A 19,179-nucleotide genomic window follows, 5' to 3' on the forward strand; every position below is an offset into this window, starting at 1 on the left:
TACCATGCTGGTGGCAGTGAGCTATGTCTGGATGTGTTGGCCTACTGCATGCATCTGTTCCTACACAAGCCTTTCAGCCTGACCAGAAAGACACTTTCGCCCTTGCCCCAAAGACCTACAGTTATCTTTGATCTAATTGAGGTTTCTGTTGGGCATCTTCTTGATGCCTGCATGGGTGAACATAAATGAATAAGGTTAGCAAGATGAGACTCTGCAGTCTCTGCTTCTGCAGCTATTTTTCCTTCAGCTGAATTAGAGGACTGGGATTTGGGCTTGTGTGTTTTAAACTACAAGAGTGTGATCAGTTCTTCTAAGGTTTGAGCCAAACTTCACCAGTCTCCAGGAGATTCATTTCCATAATTTTGATTGACTTAAGTTACTGCTACTAAATTTTAGGATGACAAAAGATTAGCCATTAAGCAAAGTTGTTTAATTTATCATCAAATAAATTTCAACGCTTCAGAACACCCACAATCCTATGCACAAAAAAATTTGGAAAAAGTCTTTCTTAAAAGCTGGTTCTAAAATAATTATTTATTTAATAAATAGAATGAAGGGCTAATGAGTACTTGGAGGAGATCTAACATTTTAAAGGTTAGGTTATTCAAAGAGCATTTGTTTTTGAAATGCATTTAAATTGTGTGGTTTTAAAGCTCAATATGTATTTCCATTTTAGCCTATTGAATTGTGTAAAGAATTGGTTTATTAAATATGCCTTTGCTTTGCTTAACAAGATATTCTTACAGGGAATATCAACTGTTTCAAGCACTCTCTCTCCCAGACTTTAAATATGGTGGTACCTAGTAAATTTTTAATTGTCCATTCTTTCTTTCTCCTCTCCTTTTCCCTTTCCATTCCCTTTTCTCTCCTCCCTTTCCTATTCCTTCCCCTCCATTTCCCCTCCCTTTAAGATATAGAAGTACCTTTTATGGAAGTTAACTGCATTTTTCAAGATTTGGTATTAAGCAGTTGGCTTTGGTCATCATAAATGTAGTATAGGAAATTTTAAAACTAAAAAAATTGGAGAAAGGGATAGGAAAGGGAGGGGTTTTTGTTGTTGTTTTTTTTTTTTTCCCCAAAAAAAAGATATCACCACACTACTCAGTAAAGTTTTGAGCATCTGTGTTTTTTAATGTGTGTTATTACAGTTGAGGCAAAGAAGCACATCTTGTTAGCATGATAAAAAAAACATGTTGGCTTTGTTCTCTGCTGCAAAAGATATAATTTTATAAGTAAGATACCGCTTACTAAAAACTAAACCAACATCTAGTGTGTTTGTGTACATTACAGTTAAATAGAATGTAATCAAAATAGCAACATAAGATATTTATAAAAGAACAATACAAAAACAATTGAATAAAAGTGGTATTGTGTCAAACCTGAAGAAAGGGAAGCTTACTTGTGGAGCAAAGTATTGGGTTATATAAGAATATAACAAAATTAAAGGAATTAAAGAGAAAGGAAAATTTGCCTACATCAGTTTTAATGCTGATGATATGAAAAGTCAGGGAAGTTAGGACAAAAAAAGTGTTATTTTATAGATAGTCAGTATATCTATTACATACTCGTATATTCGCATTATGTATTTAAAAATTCTCATTTTATACTGTTAGAAGGTTTCTGTATGGAAAGGAAGAATAGCAAGTTGGAATTAATAGTGATACCTCACGTGTTCTAGAAATTTTGGCAATTTTTAACCATGGAAATAATCTTTTATCAATGGGAGTACAAATATCTTTTGTAAGCCTATAGCCTAAAAATATTACATACAATTAATAATTTTTCATTTTTCTTAACACTATTTGTGTTAAGAAAACACTATTTGTGTTAAGCTTGTGTATTTGATATTTGTATTATTTGATATGCAGTTCGTGGAAGTTTCTTTTCTGGGTAAGGTTATGGGAACAGTTTACTGATACAATGATCCATCTCAGTAAATTACTTTTATTCCACGAATGTTTCTCCTAGGATTTTTAAAAACTGTGTACTATGCTGTGATTTAGATTAAACACAGGTTGAATGAAGGTTGCTTTTTAAATAAATAAACTAGAAAATGAACTGTTAAAGAAAACCTATTAGTTGTAACATCCTATGTTAAATAACAAAACCCATCTTCTGGATTCATGCTGATTCAAGATATTATAAACTATGTTGTCAATCCACAAATTTGCTCTTTTCTAGGGCTTTGGATTACAGTCTTGCTTGCTTTATTTTCATCAATTTACAATTTACAGCACTATACATTTTATAACTATAATTGTCCCATAGATTACTTAATCTTTTCTCATTAGTTTGATTTCAATAAAAATAAGTATCAAAATAATCTCCTGAATGACTGTAGGGTGCTGATGCTACTTCTGGTTCAATTTGTATACTGACATCTCAGAATCCTACCCAATAAAAACAAAAATTAAATGTATGGAGAAAAGAAGCTTAACAGGGTAATTGTGTTTTGGGTCCTGTACACAAAATATTAAAGCAATTTTTGCCAAGTGCATTTTTTATTTCAACTACTGAAAAGTATTTTATAAGGAAATTATTCATGTTAGTGAACGTTATATTTTATTAATTATAATTAATCTACCACACTATATATCTTTATTAACAGGTAATTGTTTATATTCACAGTTAATTAAGCCACTATAACTTTTATTGCAAAATAATGCAATAATTATACATTATATATTATAGTGCAAAGAATGATGGAAATTCCTGACAAAGCCATTCTCTCTGATTTTTAAAATGGTTACATTTGTTTCTGAGTATACATTTTAGGGAATGACTTAAGGCTTGATCCTGTCTCCATATATATTAATGGAAGTTATGCCAATTATTTCACTGGCAGTAGGATTCACTACCATTATGTTTTTTCATATAATGTGCAACTTGAAATATTTTCATTATTAAACTTCATTTATTTGTGTTAGTTGAAATCTGATGTTATAGCCAGATGTTTGAATCAGTATTTATGAAATTAATTGTTATTTAGGCAAGGCAGACAGATGGAACTGAGACAGCGTGACTGTTTCTGCATATGAATAAACATTTTGCCTATTGTGCAGCAAAATCCTTTTTTATTTTTTTCCTGTATTTCTCCCCCGTGGAAATTTCTAACTTCATTTTGTCAACATTTCTGTGAGCTAACTCTGTGAGGCTCAGCTAGAAAAAGAGTTTTTATACTCTTCCTCCTATTGTACTAACACATCGATTAAACAAAACCGTGTTGCTCATCCCAGATGGACAGAGGTTTTGGGAGAAGTTCTTCAGATTGCGTGACATCTACAAAAGTCTGAGACATTTTTGCAGAAACTTAATGCTATACTACCATAGGTTCCTCACTGTTCTCTTCACATATCCTACTACCATAGGTTCCTCACTGCTCTCTTCCCGAGCCTTTTTCTTCTGTCCTTAAAAGAACATGAGTCATCATCACATCATCATAAAGAGAAACCTGTTTAAGCTTCATAAAAATGCTGTTCATTTTTTCCTCTGAAAGAGATTCAAGTATTTCCAGAGAAATTCAAGAGATTCAGTTTTTCCTGAGAGTTGTAAAATAATGAGTAAAAGGTGCAGCAAAATGCTGCTAAATCAAAACACTCCACTTATTAACCTGCACTGTATTTGATCTGCATTCAGTCTGCATAGTAATAGAGATTCAGACTAGAGGGAAAGAAATAGGAAAAAACCCACCATCCTAAAATTTGCAATGCAGAAGTTTCACACTGCTGCTACTATCTGAAGTATATATGAGTGATAATGATATTTCAGCAATGCTATATCTCAGCTACTTTGTTTCAAAATAAATTTATATCCTACTTTAGTTAGATCTCACATCCTCAGGGGATTGAATTTGGAACAGAAAGAACATTGTTCTATGCAACAGATAGCTCTCCAATGAGAACAATGTATTGATGTGGTATTTCTGTTAATTAACCTCATATAAGATCTACTTTGGGATTAATGTAGTGTAACCATACTATTAGTTCCCCTAACCTTCCTTGCTTTGGTGATGATTTATATAATATATCACAGTCTTTAAAAGATTTCTGAGGTAGATTTACTTTGGTGAAAAGACGATTTAATATGCCAGACATTTCCCCTCTCATTCTACTGTAATAAGGTAATATAAACAACCTACCCCTGGACCAGAAAAGCAGCTGGGGATTTTTGTTTTGTTTTTACTGACTGGGATTTATGGTATGATTTATTTCACAGCAAATCTTGTGTCAGATGTTGTTTTCCTATGGTTCATCTTGATAGCAGTTAAAACTGTACAATAATAAAGTAAGCTCTTCTAGCTGAAATGATTACGCTCTGTATTTGAAATAACATGGAGTTCTGAATTTTTGTCTATCTATCTATCTAATGGAAATTTTTTGGTGTTTTTTTTTTCTGTACTGTGTTCATCCTTTAATGTTTTAGTTTTGCTTGGAAATTAGAAGAATCTGTATAATAAAAAATAAGGACTTTATTTTTAATGTTGCTTAAACTTTAGGATTCTTGCCACAGAATCGGTTGAACTGAATTTTGCTATTCAGTAAGGCTTAGTTCTTTTTGGTTGTTGTGTTTCTTTTTAAATTCTGGTCTACAAAAAAAAAAAAAAAAAGTTCCTTGCATACCCTGTCAAAAAAGTATTTACAATTTTGTTTTAAACTCTCTATGGAGTATATTAAAACAAAACCAAAATAACTGGTAACTTCTCGTGTCATAATCTCCTCCAAGGGTACCATGTGACTTGCAGCCTCCCTGTCTATCTTCTTATACATGGAAAACACTAAGGTCTGAGATGTTGTGCATCATGTTAATTGAGCCCAGCAATACCCGCAGAGTTCACAAGAGAATCTTCTGGTTTCTTCTCTTTGGAGTAGTTCTTCGAAGTCTGCTCCTCAATGTAACCAGTCACTATGTGAATAATCCCAGCAAAATCAATTAGTCTACAAAATTGAATACTTCAGATAAATCATGCAGATACTATGATTAGGAAGACAATATAAAACCAGAAGCAGATAGATAGGACAGGTAGAAAAAGACTGAAAAATTTCAAATCATATTCTGAAAGAAATAAAGGAATTTCACTTTCAGTATATTTGGGACTTGATATATCCAATGAATATGCCAATGGCATAATTCACGCATACAATATGCAGTGGACCAATTTTTTCACATTCATATACTGAAAGTGAAACTCCTATGTTTCTGTGAGAATATTATTTGAAATTTTACAGCTAATTACTTCAGTGATCATTGAAAACTGTAATCAAAATACCATTGTGGCCAGGGCTGTGAGCTATGGACTCCTGTAAGAAGAGTTTTGTTTGTGTATGGAAAGATGAATAAGCTGATTTTATACTTAAATGACATATACATATCTTAAAAAACAACAACAACAACAACAACAAAAAAACTAGTTTATTAAGTATTTTCTTCTATTCTCAACATATTTCAAAAATGTAAAACACTAAGCAAGCAGTGAAAGCTTTCACTACTCTTAGATTACTTTTAAGCCCTGCACTTTTGTTACATACTGTGAGATAGTTCCTTAATCTTACTTAATTATTCTAAATATTATTTTACAACTGGAGTATTTAAAGTATTCTGATCAATAATGGTTCTTTGTTTTCCAGGAGGACATAGTTATAATTTCTTTTCCTATGTATAAAATATAGTCACATCATAACATCACTGATACCAAGTGGTTCCAGTTTTTCAGGACAGATTATGCCATCGGATTTAGTTGGGTTAATTCCATAAACATATTTTAAAAGTCATTGCATCTAGACACATAGTGCTGTGCAGGGAATTCTAAAATAGAGACTGATTCTTTAGATACTGCCTATACAAATCATTTTATTCATTTAGATAGGCCCCAGGAGTCACTCAAGTGTTTATAGAATTAGATCCTTAGGTTTTATGTAGTTAACACATTCGCCTTTTATTAAGTGTAGATTCATAGTCATGCTTTTATGTTGTTTAAATTTTAAAAACATTTACAATAACACTAATTTTTAGTATGCCCTAAGGTTTATTTTCAGTGAAATTATTCAGCCTTGGAAAGTAATCATGGCTGAAAGGCAAGTCAAACACTGCTACTGCGTGGTTTAGGTTTTAAATTTCATCTTACTGTAACTGAATGTTAATATCATAATCCTTCTCTTCTCCAAATTCTATTCTTATTCTCATGATGGTACTTTATTTTTTCATGACATGGTTATACTTTATAGTTTGATATTGTTAAATCTCATGAAAATGATAAAGCTAAAATGTGCTGGAAGACATACAATTCTACTGTTTTGTTTACAAGAAAGCAGTTATCATGTTTCAATGGCAAATTTAAGCAAAGTGCTCATAATAGAGTGTGAAATGTAAAAGTTACTATTTTTCCAAAATTCATTAAATTCCTTTAGCTCCACGTGTAATGGGACCTCTGTCTATCTCCTGCAGAAACTAAAGAAATAGAAATTCTAATAAATTGGGACTCAAAATAACAACAGAGTACTGACAAATAATTATACTTTCATTAAATATAGAACTTGAAAAGCAAGCCTAAAGCATACTCCTCTGTAATGAAAAAAACTAGGCTCCCTAGAGACTGAGAAAGAGACTACTGGCTCTTTCTCAAGACATTACAATTCTATATCCTCTTGTAAGATAATACAGCCCCTGCTTTTCTGGGCAAGAAAAATACTAATGTGCTTCAAGTAAAGTCCATCCAATTTATGTCCATCCCCCAGTATGAATCTGACATCTGGAGAGCTCATCACAGAGCTGGCAAACAGCAAGCAAGCAATTGCTCTAGAGACAAAAAAAGGAAGTTTTCTTGTGAAGGCGGGGTGATCGTCCAAGAACTCTGTGGGGATCGAAGTTTCCAGGTGCATATTCAACACTGATATTAGTAATATACAGTACTATGGTAATATGTAATATTGCATTCCCATAAAGGATCTTGGAATCCAACATTCTTTTTCTCGATTTTGTTTCTAGATTTGTTGCTGTACATTGGAGCAACAATATTCTTAGTGCTGTAAAATATTATTTGGGGGAATTTTTTCCCCGTTTTCTGCTTCTGATGGCACCTCCAGGCAGAATCCTAGAGATAGGTTCAGGCTGTGTGAAAGAGTGCTGCCAGCGATTCAGTCTTGATTTCTGAAAGCATGTCCTAAGTTCAAACCCGTTTGCTTCCCAAATCACTTTTTTTTGTAGTAACTTAATATACATTTCCATACACCTCCTCTTAAATATGTACAAACACGCCTAATTCACTTTCAGGTCCTTAGTAGATAACTCAGAACTCTTCCTTTGATCATCATAGCCACCTGTCATTTTAGGTCTTCAATACATGATTGAACTGGCAGAGCATAGCACCAGTAATTCACCACTAATGTGCACGTAGACACATCCAGGAGTGTAGACCAAGGATGGTTGATACTGCTCTCCATGAAGGAAAAATGGCAAGTTATGAACTGTATAAAGGTGGCTTGAATGTGCATCAAATGCCCATTGACAGCTAGGAGAAAGGAAACTTCCATAATTTTTTGCCAGATTCATGTCTCCTGTGCTCACAATCTGAACATAAAATATCAATCCCCATCAAGGTCCTTAATTGTTGCCTATGGTTTCTGTAACACTGACATTAAATTCTTTCAGAAGCATAAATTGCTCAGTCACAACAATGATTTTATGCAGATGTGAAAAAAAGGACTATTAGCACTCAACAAGAAAGCTAAGTTTGGAACCACAGGACTATTAGAAAACAGGACTCCAAGAGTTGCAAGTGAAGCAAAGAAATTATGAAATTTGTTGACTCTTTTTAAAATTTATTGCTTTATCAAATTTTGTTCCCATATTTTTTCTCCCCTTTCCTTTAGCAATGGTTGTTCTCAGCAATTTGGAACCAAATACAACATATGAAATCAAAGTAGCTGCTGTAAATGGAAAAGGGCAAGGAGACTATAGCAAAATCGAGATCTTTCAGACCTTACCTGTCCGTGAGTAATACCTGTGCTATTAAATGAAAATGTAAAAGATTATTAGAATATGTTATCTCCAGATTAACTAATAATTTCAAGTATGATTCACTGTGGATAATGTGTTTTATATTTATACACTACTTCTCAGTGTATAAATCAGTCTTTACATTGTTTCTCAGAAATCATATTTTGTTCCTCTTATTCCTTCCACCAAGTAGTATGAATGAACTTAAATTGGATAATTTCTTCCATTATCTATATCTTTGAGACTTAGACAAATCTTTGTTTAATATTCAAGACCACAAACCATGAAAGAGATTAGATTAAGGACTTTTTCTTCATTTACACCCAAGGTATTATAGACATCTGTGAGAAAAGAATTGGCCCTTTCCAGAGACATTTCTTCAGCAAACTATGCTGCCAACAGTTTTGCAATTATCAAGCCTCAAACAGAACTCCTAAGCTATGGAAAAATGATGAGAATAAATTGTTTTAACTATGATTACATGCAAATGATAAATGATACAAAGTGAATTCTATATTTGTAGTAAATTTTATACGTAAGAAATTCAGATTTAAATATTAAGACCTAATGAAAAATGTTTTTCTCAAATTAATTTTAAATAGAAACAATAATAAATAAATTAAAAACAAAGGGAGAAGAAAAATAAAGGAACTACCAGATGGCACTGTATAGTACTCATACAGATATACCAAAATATATCAGCAACCAATCCTAGACTAATCTCTCATAAATCTGTTGCAAATGAACTGTTTTCTGAGGAGGGCGTTACTCAATATAGTTAAGAATACTGGCCCTAATGGAATGAACAATAAAAGTCACACGACTACAAAGAACACAAAATATTTCCGTGTTACTATATTTTGTTCTTATTGGTACATTTCTTCTGTTCGAAACCGGTAACTTGACAGCTTTCAAATTTCTTTTTGAATAAAGCATATGCATATTCTAAATAGATTGAATGACAGAGAGAATAATTTGCTATTATTCATATGGAACATCATACCTGATACAAAAGTGATAGAAACTGATAGAAATTATATATATGTTATCTGATAAAAATCTAGATAAATTCTATGTTGAGATCTAAGTCAATTTATCTTTACTATGACAAGGGATAAACACAAATATTACAAATATTTCTAAAGGAACTGTGTCTCTCTGGGTGAATGCAAATTTACAGATATTTTGAGGATAAGACACTTCAGTATAACAACACATGTTCATTTAGGATCTGACCTAAAACTTTATAATAGGCGTTATGTATAGAAATGATAATTAGTTTGTGAATTTTCATTAGTAAAGTGGCTTAAGCTGACTATTAACCCTTCAAATGTACATTTAAGATTATTTTTATCCTTTCATTACAGAGAAAATTGTTTTTGCTTTTGGAAATCTTATTCTTTATATTTATTCTTAATATAGACTACTCTAAAAGTATCTAATTTTGCCTTGGCACATTTATCGAAGAGTTAAGTTAGCTAGTATCTGTGTTACAATTTAGATCTTGCACGTGGGACTAAAGCTCATGCTTGATATTAAGGTTGCTTTCCTGTAAGATAGTGTTACTCAAACTTCAGTGTGACTAGGAGCTCACCAGCCTTGCTGAATTGATGGCTAAATAATTTCTGAAGTAAATTACATTTGAAAGTGTCAAAAGTCAGAAAGTCTCAAAGAAACAAATGCTTCTTTCATACTTGACGTAATTTTGTTTCCTTGTGTGAGATAATTCATCTACATTAGAACATACTTTAAGTAAAATATTTAACACACTTATTAAGGATGTTCTGCAGTGCTTGGAAGGATCATGTTGATTTTAAAGATTTTGACTAATAATCTTGTGAACAAGCTCCCAGCTATAATTTAAGACTTATCTTATTGCTGAATTGTTATTGTCTACTGTTTTTTCCCCTGTTTAGGGGAGCCAAGCCCCCCTTCAATTCATGGACAACCAGGAAGTGGCAAGAGTTTTAAACTTAGCATAACTAAACAAGATGATGGAGGTGCCCCCATTTTGGAATATATTGTCAAATACAGAAGTGTAAGTATTTCAGTTAATCAAAATACGTAGGTTTTGCTTAGTAATGGCTGCTTTTAATGTAGAGAAGACTGTTGATACAATTTGAAATGTAAAAAAATTGTTTGCATACTACAAAAAGAAAAAAAGATATAGTATAGTATGTTTTTTCTTGTGACTAGATTGCTGTTGTGGTTTAACCTGGCAGGCAGCCAAATACCACGCAGCCGCTTGCTCAGTCTCCGTCCTCCCCAGTGGGACGGGGAGAGAATTGGAAGGGTAAGAGTGAGAAAAACTCGTGGCTTGAGGTAAAGACAGTTTAATAGAACAGAAAAGGGAAAATAATAATAATGATAGAATATACAAAATGAGTGATGCACAATGCAATTGCTCACCACCCGCGCTGACCGATTAACCAAGTAGCGATCGGTACTTCCTGGATCACGCCTACCATTCATATACTGAGCATGACGTCATATGGTATGGAATACCCCATTGGCCAGCTGCGCTGGCTGTCCCGGCTATGTTCCCTCCCATCTTGTACATCTGGCAGAGCGTGGGAGCTGTCCTTGGACTAGGAGGGCACTTAGCAACAACTGAAAACATCAGTGTGTTATCAACATTCTTCTCATACTGAATCCAAAACACAGCACTAGGGAGAAATTTAACTCTATCCCAGCCAAAACCAGGACAGTTGCTAATGCCAGATTATAAAAAAAAAAAAAGAAAGAAAGAAAAGCACCCTGCTCTTTCTAAATGTATAACTGAAAGTTCATTCTAACAGGAAAACCATATTCTCTGTTTTGTTACATGGTAAATGAGGAACATTCGTGTTTAGCTCTCAAAAGTGCAGTAAATTAGCAGACATTAAAGTTACATAATTAAGGGTTGTTTGAACAGCAAATTACTAACCTGTTACAAATGCATCTGTATTGATAGATCTGTATTGATAGATACCATCCTAGAGATAGAAAGCTATATTCCAATGCTCCATATTAATTTTAAATGAGATTAATTATCTGATCATGTTTCATATTTTCTATCTTCCAAGATTCAAAGGGTCAGCTTAAAAAAGCCAAATAATTGACAAATTGTTAGGACTTTCATGAGTTTCGGTGTACATATCAGTTCTTTAACAGCCATCGTGCAGAGTTTATTGGTCTTGTGTCTGATCTGGTGTTCTCAACAGATCTGGCAAGTTTAGAAAACAGGCTTTTCTGCAATATGTAATTTCTCTTTCTATGAAAAAAATGGGGGGGAGGGTATTATTAAAGTAGCTAAAATATCCTTTCTTTCCTAATATACTATGTTTAGAAATGATTGGGTTGAAGAAGTAACTGTACAGTTGGCAAAAGCAGTGATTTTAATTCAAAAGTGTGCATTTTCTAATAAATTCTTTGTGTTCTTTTAGGAAGATTATACTACTTTTATCTGACTAGACCCAGTAAAAAGACATTTTACCAGAGTGCAATAGCAGATTTACCTGTCCATTTCAACACTCTAAAAGAGATTGGGAATGTAACATCAGATATTTAGAGCTGTTAAACAGAAAGTAGTGAGGACTGTATTTAACAGAAATAAGCTTTGAGAAATTAAATGCATAACCTGTTTAAGTCTTCTCAAAAAGGAAAAGCCAATTACTTATTTTGTAATAGTTTTTGTCACATTTCCTGATGTTTCCTGTAATGTAACTTTTTGATTTTGGGATTATCCAAGTGCTAAACCTGGCATGTAAAATGATTTTCTTAAGCTGAGTATAACCAAAGAAGATCGGTAGCTCCAAATCAATTGAGAAAAAATTTGGTAGAGCTTTTAAGAGCAGCCTGAGGAAATAACCAGCAGTTATTCTGATACCACTGATCCCTAAATCTTAATTGACCTTCTTAAATTACTTTCAGTCCAGTGAGTATAGTTGGCATAAAAGAAAAGTAATTGTAAAGAAGAGAGAGGGTAGTAAAATATGCAATACAAGATACAATGCAGTTTTGTGGGATAGAGTTTCCTAGTTAGGTAACAATGCCTGTAAATATAATTGAGAAGAAAAAAAAATAAACCATTTGGATATAATATAGGCATGCAGTATATGGAATTTAATCTGTTTCTGTGATTTAAGCAAGCTAAATGATTTTGGATATATCCTGAATATTTTTGGAAACTTGATTTTGATCTAGTGTTTTGACTAAGGTACAATATTATAGTATAAAAGATCACTTTTCATGTGTATTGTTGAAAGATAAATGTACAGTTTAAGCAGTAACTGGAAACTTAATAGGTTACAGAAGAAGATAGCTTTTATTTGGACCTCAAATCCATATCTCCTTAAGCTTCCAATTGAAAAAGCAATTTGACTAAATTAAAGGCCTTCCTACAACAAAAAAGCACAATAATTTTTTGGTGTTTTAATCAGAATGAATGGATGCTATTTAAAGTTCTTAATTATCTGTTGACTGCTTCTCTTCTATCTTCCCCATTGGTCGTATTTAATTAGCTTTCCTATAACTGTTGCCAGCCTCATTATTAGCACCTGGACCAATGTATTTGCTTGCATGTTTAAAGAGCATATTAGATAACAAGCTATACAGCGGTGGCTTTTGCTTCTTTGTGTTTCATAACAGCTTATGTCTTATTAAGAGTCAGTTCCCTCATATTTAAGTTTTATATATTTTTCTTTTTTTTTTTAAACTGGGAAAAGGACAGCCTTTAAGGTATTCTAGCAATATTATAGCCTGGTTTAGGGCAATGAGTAAGTTTTTTTTTTTTCCTGCAAATCACGTGTTTCAGTCTGTCAAATATTGCTTTCCTAACATCAGTTTATTCATATTATGGGCAGGACTTACTGACTATAATCAGATAATAAGAAGCTTCATATTTTGTTCTGTATTCCAGAGGAGTACGTACTATGCAATTTTTATGAGTAACAGCCTCAAATTGATTCCTGCGGTTGCACAAAGTCAAGACAGTCTTACAAAGCTTCACTGATGGAGTCTGAAGCTGATGGCATACCTTGACTTCAAAGATACCTTAGGAAAGAATAGGAGGAGAGAGAGAAAGAGAAGGGAAAACTGCTCCCCAGTAGCCAGCCAGGAAGAGCTCCCCTTTGTTCCTGCTTATGGTGCTATTAATGTTGGTTGGGGCAATGGATGTTAAGCTTCATGCATGCAAACTACTGGGCAAATGTGTATTGAATTTGTAAATGGCTATTATCTGCCGTGTTATTTACCAAGTAATAAAATAAAAGCTAGAGGATTGAAGAGATTGTACAGACTAAGGGGAAGGTGAGGCGATAAGGAAGGCCAGGAGCAAGGAGCACTTGGGACACAGGGGAGAGACTGCCACAGCAGCTCAGGGCAGGTGGGTGACCAGGCACAGACCAAGAGAAAGGCAGGCTACAAAGCAGCCTTTAGAAGGTATTACACAGGTTAAGGTTAGCACCAGAAACAGCACGCAAACGATGTGTGATCACCATGCAGGAATGATCACTTATGCATGACTCACATAGTCACAAGCAAAAATTTGTGCTTACTGCTCAAGTGCGTTTTGACCGTGATGGATATGCTGTAGCTGTACATGTTGCAACTGTGAATTGGTGCTTGGTGCATAATGTTGCCCACTGTTCCCTGCAAATACGTATCAGTCTATTATCTTGAAGAGATTTGCTCCCAGCCTTCAGATATGATTTTGGTACCATATCCTGAATTACTTCATAATGCTTAAAAAGCAAGTATTCAAATAGGCTTCTTAGTGATTGGAGAAGGGAATTCTGTTTCTATACTTTCAGGTCACAGAATGCCAACAGTAAGCTAGGGGAAAAAAAGGGGGAGGAGGTTGTTTTTGTTTTTCCCTGGCATGCCAAGTTTCAGTAAAAATTTGGAATTAGAATGAAATAATAAAAATATCTATCTTTTATGGTTATAAGCTTTTAAGTAGAAGCAAGAAAAGTTGATTAAAATCCTATTTTTAAAAACAATAACAGCATTTAATTTATTTTTTCCTTTTACATCCATAATGATTGGAGGAAATGTTAGAGGAGCAACTAGTTTTTGCAGGCCTAAAAGTTGTTCACCATGTTGACCTGTGACAGTGTCACTATTAATGCCCTGAATTTTGGCAGTGACAAGTGTTTGATTGATAGATTATGTGCTTCACTATTGTTTGACTATGTTGATGGAGGATTGTGTTAATTTTGTTGCTTTATGATAGGTTCTAGAACAAACTTCTGTAAGTACAAATCATTAAAAAACCATAATTTCTCATTTACTCCCACTCTGAGATACCTACCATAAAACAGTTAAATGTTTTTGCATCTCTAAGTTCCACTTTACCTACCAGATCCTTGGACTTTCTGTGCATTTTAACACTATGTATGTTATAAGCCATTTTGTGCTTTGTTCAGTATTTGTCCTGTGTTACCCAGACCTACAAAACACCATCCTAATGTAATGAATTCTTGTGAAGTCACTGCTTTAAATCATCAGATTGTCTTCCATGAGGATTTCTTGATATTTTTTCCTGCCAGCTTTCAAGATAGTGTGGTATGTTGTACCCTTTTTTTATCACAAGGACCACCATAATAACAAGTCTGTTTGAGTGGAACTTTCAGTGCAACAATTTAGGGAGGATGGAGAATAAGGGAAAGGGTTGAAGGGGGTTAATCACTTTTCCTCACTTTTTATGACTTCCCAGACAATGTGATCTTGGGTACAATGTAAAATGACCATTAAAGAGAGAGATGTTATTTTCTAGACTAGTAAATAGTTAGCTGCCTAAACAGTGGACTGGCTTTACTTCCACTGGTGTCAGATGTGCCCTCAGTTTCGAGAAGCAGCCAAGTCATGGTAGACTGGAGTTTCACACTGCTTTGTTTGCTCTTTTTTTGTCAGGGTATTTAGGTGTTTAGGTTACTTACAGCTGTCTTACAAATCTAGTTCTTAGACACTTCTGAGATAAATTTGGCTGATGCTTATATTGAAAGCCAATATACACACAATTAAGAAATATTTGTTTTGGTTTGGTTTGGTTTTTTTTAGTGTCATTAGTCTGTGGCATTGTGACAGGTTTGTTTCAACCAAAGACTTATACTGGGAAGAGGACAGTGTGAATCTAAGCCTTAAGAGTAATGGAAGTGGGCAGTAAGATCCCCAGAAATTGCCAGTCATTGGTTATTCTCACAGCATCAGTCACCTTCTGTAAAGGAATATTTCTGCATTATATGAAGCAAAACGAAATGCAAATAAAGGAACAGTTTAATCTCTGAGGCTGCAGATCTGATTGCAGTTTCTGAAAATGTGCATTTGTTGGTCGATATTAATGATACAACTGCTAGTAGCAAATGATTATTGAAGACATTTATATTAACTCACCCCTCAAATGAGACTGTAGTCTGTGATTTAGAAGTTTCTTTCCTTTGTTGTAGAACACTGTGCATATGTAGAGCTTTCTATAAATTTTAAGCTATATTAATAATAGAACAGCCTAATAAGGTATGAAGTGTTCTTTTGTAGTTCTGTTTTCTGCTTCTTAAGCTACCAATGAAAGGGTCTTAGCATAAACAGGGAGATTTGTAGCAAGATTTAACTGGCAGACTCTTGTGTTCTTGTCCCTCTCTTTCCATTTCTACACTAATAGTAAAATAAATCTGGACACATGACTGAACTCTATTTAGTAAAAAATACTTGAAAAAAATACATGTGAAATAACAGCTATAATGAAGGACATTGTGGTTCTTTTCTTTTTTTCTTTAAGATGCCAAAAGCAGATTGTATTCTGGAAGGCTTCATCTGTTTATCTTTAGAAGAAGACAACTTGCTTTCCAGATACTTTCTTTATTCTTCCTCCTAGCTTGTGTTTGTCAATCTTTGTAAAATGTTTTGTTGTCTTTGAGCTCAGGGCTTGGGTTTTGTTTCATTTGTCTCAATCCCACCCAGTTGGCTTCACTTTCAACTAAACTTACAGTGTCGCTTCTCTGGCATAGCATGCAGGTATCCTGTTACATTTCAGCTCTTTCATTATTCTTCACCTGACCAAACTGTGGAACAACTGCCTTTTCACTTATTCTTATGTCTACAGAAGAACAGCCTCATACAGAAATCTGTATAGTTTTCCTTCCAAATCTGAAGCTCATTCTATTCATCACATATAATTCTACAGTTTGTTTTCAGAATATAGTCATATATCTGTTTGCAGCGCTGTCTTTTCCTCCTGCAGGAACCATATTAGCCTGAATCTTTATTTTCCCAGTCAATATATTTTTTCTCCTTCTGTGATTCTGAACCTCTTTGGAATTCCCCAGTATATTCACATGGTTGTATGTGCACACACCAATATCACATATGGATCTTCTGATTTCTCTCATGTTGATATTCTTTGGAATCTAGGTGTGGTGGTTTTTTTTTCCTAACTCCTCCCAAACCTCACCAGTTTAAACAGCCATTAAAATATGGTGCTACGTGACACTGCTATTCCTAATATTACCAAAGAGTATTTGCATATGCATATTGCAATCTGTATTGATTCCTTTTTTTTTTGGCAGTGCTATATAAATATATATTTTGTAAAAGTAGTTTGATATAGTGATAATATAAGTGGATTCACTCAGTGAAATGTAAATATAGGTGGATTCACTCAATGGCATGTGAGATGATTGCAACAGAAATTATCCACAAGGATATGGGAAAATATCCTTGACAGAAAATACCAGTTTCACTGTATGATGAGTAAACTATTTTTACTCCAGTGTATCTATTTTTTTTCATGATTTGTAATGTGACTATCATTCTGATGTTTTTCATTGGTCTACTGCTGCACCAAGTAGGCACTTTCACCTTGCTGCAAATGTTCCTGAAATGATGTTTTACTGTATTTTACTCATTCCCAGGACTATCATGTGTCAGTACCAATGCCAGTGCAGAAGAAGCAAGAAAGAGTTTAAGAAAAGGTGAAGTCAGTACGGAAAACCCATCACACTCAGAGCTGATAGCGAATAAGTTATTGCAGCAGTGCACATAAGGGAGTTTAGTGTGTCACACTATTTTCTGAAGGCTGGGGACAAAAAAAAAAATCAACACAGGCATAAGGAGCATGACTGGGCTCTGAACTGTCTAATTTAGATGCTATTTTCTTTGTCACCTGTATTAGTCAAGAGCAAGATGCTTCAACAAAGAGCTGGGAAGTATAGTAGTCTGCAGCAAAACATTATACTTCCCTTTATTTGACGTTTTTTTTTTTTCCCAGAAAGATTGTATCCACTGATTAGGTCTGTGTTGCTGTATGGGTTGGACGGCCAGGATTTGGCTCTCAGCCATAATTTTGCCACTGTATTGTACCTCAGTGTTTAGTAAGAATAGGACTGCATGGATTCTTACTGACTGTTACTGGTACTCCTTTGAACAAGATGGCTTTTGTGTTTGGCAGTATATACTGTTTTATCCTTTTACCTATTAGTTATTAAAATAGTTCTCATTTGTATAGAGAATAATTAAATATATTATGCACTAAAAGGAGCGATTGCAAAGGTAAGCGCTCCAAATTCATTAAATGCCAGAATTAAGATTGCAACTGAAGTCCTCATTTTTTCCCTTTGTATAGGTGTCTTAGATAATTATCTAAATTATGAGAACCCTTTTTTCCTCTAGAACACCATCTTAATGATTTACATATATCCTCTCACCAGTGTAGACATAGGACTGCATACTTTCTCAATGGTGTTTATATTGTTGCATACAACCTGGTTTGCAAAATGTTACTATAGTACCACATATTGCTACAGTTAGTGTATGTTTTCATTATATCACTGATGTATGATACAAGCACAGCTTGCGTTCATGAACAATTCAAGTTTGGGTTTAATAGCAAGTTTCTTTTAAAGAACATTGATCAAAATGTAATTGAAACATCTATTTAAAATAAACATTTTACAGAAATTCTTAGCAGCATTTGCAAATAATTATCCTGCTATTCCCCAAGCAAAGTATAAATTGAAGCCAAAAGGTTAAAACTGATTGCCTACTGAATCCCTAAATCTGCATTGTGGAAACGTGATTAGGAGTGGTCAAAATTACAAAAAGCCCGAGTACTCAGAACTCTAAAATTAGATTAGTTGAATGTTTATATTGTTAGTGCATCATGTAGACATGTGCATAGTTTAGACAAATAATACAAGAGGTTTTGAGAATTTAAACTAATATTTGCATCTTTACAGAAAGATAAGGAAGACCAGTGGCTAGAGAAAAAAGTGCAGGGTAGTAGAGACCACATCATCTTAGAGCATCTTCAATGGACCATGGGTTACGAAGTACAAATAACAGCTGCCAACAGACTGGGTTATTCTGAACCAACATTGTATGAATTCAGCATGCCACCAAAGCCCAACATTATTACAGGTAAGTTGATTTTACAGTGTTTTCTCTCTATAATTTTTTTGCTACTCATAATACACTAATGTGTGTAGTTGAACATAATGTAACTGAAGTCGTCTTTAACTGACAAAGCCTGAGACCCCATACTCTATTATCAGCAAAGACTCGATTCAAAACCCTTAAATGGGACCCTGTTTCCTACTTTTCTCTTAGTAATAAGGTCATTTGTAAGTACAGAACAAATATTGAATCTTCAACCCAGATGTTGACAGTTAACAAGAAATATAGTATTTAAGATACACTTGCTATACATTTTTAAGTTGCCTTGTACTGCCTGTCTGTTGTAAGCAACTTGGTTGTTAGAATTCTTGATTTCAGTCCAGCTCAAAAAATCTCTACATGTGCTTCAAGATACACGTGTAATAAAAGTATTTATTTTAGTGTCTGATGAGGTTAAGACTTCAAATAGCCTTGTTTAGATACCGTCTTACTGATTCATCCTAACATGGTGAGCATACAGCCTTCTACTAGGCCTATTTACAAGCTTTGAAATCTATAGAAATGTTGTTCATATTTTTAAGTGTGTAGATCGAAAGGTTTGGATTTTTTTAAAGGAAAACTGCATAGTATTTAAGAGTGAGTGGGTTTCAGTAGCTTATTTATCAAGTTTTAATGCTTCCCAACATAAAGTTACATTTTGGTGCAACAATGCAAGATTATTTCATTCAGAATAGACCTGAAATAGGATGGTAATTTCTGATACATTATGGGTAATTTTAATTTTTATAAAGCAAAAGTTATGAGGAAGAGATTTCAAAC

At 33.9% G+C, this 19,179-nt stretch overlaps 1 protein-coding gene across 1 annotated transcript in view; it reads left to right on the forward strand.

Annotated features, from left to right (window-relative positions):
• The window catches only part of NCAM2 (neural cell adhesion molecule 2), a 352,058-nt gene that overhangs the window by 294,810 nt on the left and 38,069 nt on the right, over positions 1-19,179 (forward strand). Inside the window, exons 13-15 of the mRNA XM_075170635.1 lie at positions 7,866-7,985; positions 9,909-10,030; positions 18,204-18,384. Of these exons, the coding sequence (XP_075026736.1) occupies positions 7,866-7,985; positions 9,909-10,030; positions 18,204-18,384 (423 nt within the window). The remainder of the gene's footprint in view (positions 1-7,865; positions 7,986-9,908; positions 10,031-18,203; positions 18,385-19,179) is intronic.

The sequence above is a fragment of the Calonectris borealis genome, chromosome 1 (genome assembly GCF_964195595.1).
Source record: "Calonectris borealis chromosome 1, bCalBor7.hap1.2, whole genome shotgun sequence".
Taxonomy (NCBI): domain Eukaryota; kingdom Metazoa; phylum Chordata; class Aves; order Procellariiformes; family Procellariidae; genus Calonectris; species Calonectris borealis.